Consider the following 6435-nt stretch of genomic DNA (forward strand, 5'->3'; position numbering starts at 1 on the left):
ATCTTATTGACCAATGATAAAATGGGATCTGGGTCGAACTAACCAATCGAGACCCTCAAAACAATATGAACTGAAACTTGGCGCCCAAAAATCAATCTTTTTGTTTACATCGACTCGACTGTTATTATCATGGAACTATGAAGTTGGGTGTGTAAGCACAGTAGTGATAATCATACCTATGAACCTTTAGAAACTGCTTCTCTTCTTCTCGTCGCTCAGTTGTACTTTTATAGAAGTCCTGGAAACGCACAAATGAGGTACGTAGAATACTTGCACTGACCTAAGCGCATTTTCATCATACTAATATGGCGACTAAATTTCCCAATACTTGACAGCTGAATTTCGTTCTCTTCCCGAACGCAGTAGTTTTACCGTGGTCGATGAAATAGCGAAGCAATCAGACGCAAGCTTTTCATGAATTTATTTGTTGCATTAAAGTTCATTTCGCCGGTAAGAGAATTTAATACACGGCTGAATTGGCATTTTTTTTCGCCGATTTCGAAACGTCTCGAAGATCAAATCTCCATTGTGTTTATGTTTTTTTTGTCATACCTTGGTAACAATCAATTCAAGTTTCACCCTTTGAAATACGAAAACTGGCGTCGATTTTTGCTATAAGTCAGCACAGACTTGTTCACCATACGTTCATACTCGTATGAAGAAATGATGGAGCTCAATTTGCAGAGCCGGGGACGCCGATCTATTTATGTCTTTGTTGCTCTGGCGTATTCAGCTATCCCAGCTTGTGTTGTCGACTTAAGCATTTTATTCTGATTTCTGTTGCTCATGGTTTAAGCGTTAAATAATAGTATTGGAGTGGTGAGTCTTTAAAAAACGTTCATTTTTTAGTCATGGAGAAACGTCTACGATCGAACTGACAAGATTCTCCAAAACATGTATCTGTAAATTCTGAAATGCTCAATTATAAAACCGTTACGTAGTTGATGTTCCTGTGGTCATTGCTCCTCTGGTAACATTTATTTATGCCGGGGTGATCAGAAACTTTGATTCTCTAAAATGAATGATGAGATCTTCACTTCAATTTTCATTTTAAAAACCCTCAGTGCGTACGTAGGTCAAGGAAAATTTTTGAAATACGAGATTCTTGTTCAATATCAAGGTTCAAATGATATTGAGGCTAAAAGGTCACAGGAAATGTATGTTTGACTTATATGGATGTGTTTGTTAGTCAGCTTTTCAAGTGCCTTGTGGCTGTTTCACTTTTAAGAGCTTACATGTATTTACACGTATTTGTAATTAGTTTCAAGAAGTAGCATTTACGACATGAAATAATTTGTAAAGCATGCCAGTGAGGAAAATTAGGGAAAAAAATGATCGGTCCCCATCTCTACTGAGTTTATTATGTGTGCATCTAGGCTACTTCTCTAATTCTTCTAATTACCATTAGCAGTTTGAAATTAACAGTTAAATTGGGATCAGTTGAAGGCTGGGACCTCCTGGGTGGAGCATGGGGATATTCATAATATAACGTTTAGGCTAGTTTTACTGATATTTAGAGACAAAAGACATTATTTGACATAGTATTTATTTTAGAAAATAATGAAAATATTCCCCAAAAGATTGAATTTGAAAGGAACCGAGCTAGCTAAGTTACTGAGCATATGTGAAAACCATACCTACAAAATTGCAGATTAGATATTCGAAAAATTTGTGAAGTACTCAATTCCAAATTTAAAAGATAATTAAAAAGAATGATAGAAGAAGAAATTTGGTGCAGTGATAGTAACTTTCATTTCTTGCAGACTAAGTTTAAGGTTTGTCTACAAGAATGATTCACTGTTATAGTGAACAAAGATATATACTAAGAAAAGCACTTCTTCACTAAAGATGATGACTACTAGGAAGAGCAGTGTTGAAGTTGTCATGTATGTAAAAGAATAAGTTTTTAGGGTGGTAATGAAGTAGAGAAAGATGTTATTCAATGCATTGTTACAAGCATGAGACAAAGAAAAAAAATTCTGAGTGCCTGTGAGGAATTGAACCTCAATCTTCTTGTTTTAAAATCACAATGTAGTTTCAAATCCAACTTTTGTGCAAAAATCTGCGAAATGTAATTTTTGACATTGAAACTTTCAAGAATGGAGGATTATAGCTCTTAAGCCACGAAAACAAAAAACATCTCAGGCCTAACTTAGGCAAGCCATGTTGTAGCTTCCAGGACAAGTTCTGCTCTAGAGTGCTCAAGGAAAGATCCTGAGAATAAATTGTTCAGTATGGATATTGTGTAAACAAATATTTAATGATAACATATTTGTACAGGACAGCCCTTCAGTAGATAAGTAATGTCATGAAAGGGATGCTTAGTTTTCTACAAATGCCCAAATCCACCCCTGACTAATTATGAAATATGTATAAAACTTTGTATTACATGATTGGTTGATTATTTGCCCATTGATTTAAAAAAGGGAAAAGCATTGACCAGATTTTTTGTCAAAGTTTGCTACATTGCTTTCAAGTCTTGGTACCTTAGGAAAGCTGTTTAAGTGTTTAGAAGCAACAGTATTTCCAATCATGCTTCAATGTGGTAGAATAGTTTTCAGAATTTCTTCATCCCACATGTATTTTTGCAAGTTCAACATTTATATGCAGTTATATCTTTCCTATAAACAGGAATTGTGTGTGGCTGACTGAACTTGCAAAATTAGTGAACTAATAAATTTAAGGTAAGCAAAAAAAAAAAAAAAAGGACACAAGTTCTTCTTTGTTATCTGTGACCCTAAGCAATGTCTGTTTTGTTTGTTGTTCAGTAAAAGTGATCTGGTAAATTGTAAATTTCAAACAAAACTCGACATTTTACACTGTATAGACACCAAAATACTGTTATAAATACTACTGAATAGGTCTCATTCACAGCTGTCCTTTTGTCTCATACACAATAGGCCCTTTCTGTTAAGTAGAGAGTATGCATTTCCTAACATCACTTAACAACCACTGCAAAGGGGACTACAGCTTTACATAGTCATTACAGAAATTATCAGAGACAACTTTTTTCTAATTTCTGGCATACATATCTGTTATCACTTTATAAAGTGAGGTGCTTTGGTCTTTAAAATATTGATGACATATTGAAAGGTTTTTTGTTTTTTTTAATAATTTTTACCAATTTTCAGATGATAGTTTCCTGTGGGTTGAATGTCAGCAAACTGCTCAAAGTGCTAAATGAGGGGCTTCTGAAAGAAGAGACACACCTTGCTCCCCTCGTGTGCTTGGCTGGAAATGAGGTTTGTAAATGCACATTTATCAACCAAATATTGTAGTAGGTCATGTGTAAATTATTATTTTTGTAATTTTCCTTTCAGGAGAAAATGTAACTAAATACTGTGACTAGAACTTTTGGCAAATTTTCATGTGTAATTGCAGACCTTTAAACAGAATGCCAGAAATTGTTTGTAAGTCAGAGGGTTCATAATTGGTCTCATCTGAATTTTATAGTTAAACTGGTACAAAATGAATGTGTGCAGAAGGATTGTTTCAGGATGAACAATTCATTAATGCAGAGGGTTCAATGTCATGATATAAAAACAAGACATGCAAAAGGTACTCAACATTTGTTGTCTTTTTTCCTGCTAGGATTCAGATGGAATCAGTCTTTCCAACCGAGACAACAGCACAGTTTTTATACTCAATTTGAGCAGGCATTGTGGATTTCACTCAGAGACATTCTCCCTTTCTGTAAATTTGCTTGACCGTTTCTTATCAGTTGTAAAGGTGAGTTATATGTTGCTGTGTACTGTGTTCATGTAGATATCTCTCCTATAGAATGCTTAAGATGTAGAAGTTTAAGCAATTAAATATGATAAATTCAGGGATACCTTGAATTAACAGTATGTGTCTATATTTGAATATACAGTCATGTAATGTCTTTTCTTATCATTTTCAAAATTACAAAAGAAATGGTGTACAATTTAATGGAATTGAAATGTCCAATTTTTATTTAAAAAATTACAGCAATGCAATTTATGAATATGCTATCAAGTAAAAGATGAGTTTGACATCTATCAATTACTTTTTCAAAAATTAAATGTCTAAGTTGTTTAAGATGTGCTAAGTTGTATTTTCAAGATATGAAGGGTTTTTTTAATAGAGGTTTTCATGATCATACTTATCTTTATCTTTACATGAAGGCCAACCCTAAGTATCTTCCATGTATCAGTATTTGCTGTCTGTTCCTTGCTGTTAAGATGTGTGAAGAGGATGAGGTACTAAGCTTTTGTCATTATCTTTTTAGCTAAGGTGTTTAATTAGCTGTAAATGTTGTGTTGATGATTTAGTATGTAACTGTACCAAGAGTTAAAAACAATTTTGAATTAATAAACCATAGTCACCAACAAGAAATCAGTCATTCCCTGTTCAAGTTTTTTGCCCATAGTTATACAATGTACAATGTGTGTGCTTTTGTAGGAGTACATGTAATTAACAAGCAAATTGCTGTGTTGAACTTCTTTAAGACAAATGTTTAATAACACTAACATTTGTTTCAGCTACTTCTGTTTATGTAAACAGGGAATGAATCTTGTTAACCCTCTAATGCCTGAGATCTCATTAGTAATTCTCCTTACTGTCTGCTATGCAATTCCTGTGATGCTAGTTCTCAGAATTTGGTAATGGGTCAACTAGAAAATCCTCAAATTTACATTTTGATAATTCTTATCACCTGTCTGATTGACATTGTATTGGTATCATAAGGAGAAATTCTGTCTTGGTCACTAATGGGAGTTAAATTGATTTGACGAGGAGCACTGTATGCTTTAACTGTGCAGGTGAACCCTAAACTGAGGATACTTGCACACAAATGCATGTATGTAAACACATATGGTGAAACTGCTTGATGATATTCCATTTTTTGTTTAATTTTCTCTGCTAGGATGTTCCTACAGCTGCTGATTTGGTCAAAGTTAGTGGACTTAACTTTTCTTCATCAGATCTGCTACGAATGGAACGAATCATTCTTGATAAACTTAACTGGAATCTGAATGCTTCAACTCCTTTATATTTCCTGCAGGTGGTAAGTAAAGTAACATTTGTTTGAAATGTTTATGGGTGCATACCTAAATAATAATATACAATTGATAACCTACAGACAATATGCAAGCTTAAATGTCTCATGTCTTCTTTCAGTTTCATGCCTTGTGTGTTTCAAAAGGATTTCTAGACCACTGTCCAGTGAACCATCATTTACAGCATATCACCTCACTCTTAGAAGATCTCCTTTGCTGTCATAAGTTTATGTTTTTCAAGGTAATTATATAATAATGGAAATTAATACCCTCACCACAACTTTAATGTAAAGATGATACAGGAGCACCTTAAACTAGAGTCATATGAATTCATTAAGATTGAAAGTTTGGATAAAAAATAACATTTAACACTTTGATAGAGCTTTTGACTAGTAGGAAAATACTACTTTGACAAATGAAGGTTGATGTAGGGAAATTCTGGTGTACCCAAACAACATTTTAAGCAGGTCATTAAATTCTGATTTAAAATTCAAAATCTCTCTATTTTTTAGCCATCAACATTAGCACTGGCCTTGTTGAGTTGTGAATTGATGTATGTCAGCAGCAACTGGCTCCTGGCAACGCATTTTCTACAAGAACAGGCAAAGGTAATAGTGTTCAACTATATATACTGGAGTTAAAGATCTTTGGATGGCTAACAGAACTGATTACTTAAAAATGTATATGTTGGCTAGAGGCACCCATACCCACCATTTTGATGTTTTAAGAGTACAGGTCTTAAAAATTGAACATATTGCTTTGAACACAAAGAAAAAATTGTACCGTCGTGTTCGCTATCCCATAGCACAAGTTTGAATAGCATTTATCAGCTTATAAAAGGTAGTTTTTCATGTTCAATTAATTGCTGATTATTTTTCTTTTCTCTTGTTTCTTTAACATGGCAGATTCCTGATGCTGAACTTTGGCAGTGTTGTAAACTACTTAATGACCACTTCAAGTCTATTTCAAAAAGTCACTCAATCAAAATGAAGACACTGACATTAAGTGATAGACAAGATCCCTCATTCCCTGCTTTGATAGGGAACTAATACTAATCGAGGTGATCAAAGTATCTAACTGGTGGTGTGGTTTAAGCTATAGAGTATGAAAAGTCATTAGTGTTTCTTTAAAAAAATGCACTCATAGCTGTGTTTAATAAGTCATTTTCATCTTAATTTACACACGTGTCAAGAAAAGTCTTGACCTTAATGTATGTGTTTTGTGTCCTCCTAAGGCATTTGAAGAGTTTTGCTCTCCATTTGTTTTTGTTGTGTAATGCAAGTTTTATGACTGGTTGGTGCGTAAGATTTGTTTTTATGGTGGAGAGGAATAGAAAACTTTTATTGTACTTTAGGCATTTTGTTAAATGTATGTAAATATTTTAGTATGGGATGTAGAATAAAGGATTTTATATCAA

General features: G+C 33.8%; 1 protein-coding gene across 1 annotated transcript; it reads left to right on the forward strand.

The window, feature by feature from the left end:
- Positions 1–50: 50 nt before the first annotated feature.
- Positions 51–6435, forward strand: LOC113680390 (cyclin-I). Its single transcript, XM_027197418.2, has 9 exons — positions 51–257; positions 2632–2684; positions 3132–3242; positions 3592–3729; positions 4146–4220; positions 4886–5026; positions 5140–5259; positions 5531–5626; positions 5924–6435. Exons 3-9 carry the CDS (start codon positions 3132–3134, stop codon positions 6065–6067), a joined length of 825 nt encoding a protein of 274 aa, XP_027053219.2. The 5' UTR covers positions 51–257; positions 2632–2684; the 3' UTR covers positions 6068–6435.

This window comes from Pocillopora damicornis, chromosome 13 (genome assembly GCF_964200805.1).
Source record: "Pocillopora damicornis chromosome 13, jaPocDami1.2, whole genome shotgun sequence".
Classification (NCBI taxonomy): Eukaryota; Metazoa; Cnidaria; class Anthozoa; order Scleractinia; family Pocilloporidae; genus Pocillopora; species Pocillopora damicornis.

Bases quoted from the DNA above. Each gene is read 5' to 3' on its own strand.
- LOC113680390 (XM_027197418.2), top strand. From the start codon at position 3,132: ATGATAGTTTCCTGTGGGTTGAATGTCAGCAAACTGCTCAAAGTGCTA. The intron at 3,243-3,591 runs GTTTGTAAATGC...TTTTCCTGCTAG, and splicing joins TGTGCTTGGCTGGAAATGAG to GATTCAGATGGAATCAGTCT. The intron at 5,627-5,923 runs GTAATAGTGTTC...TTAACATGGCAG, and splicing joins TTCTACAAGAACAGGCAAAG to ATTCCTGATGCTGAACTTTG.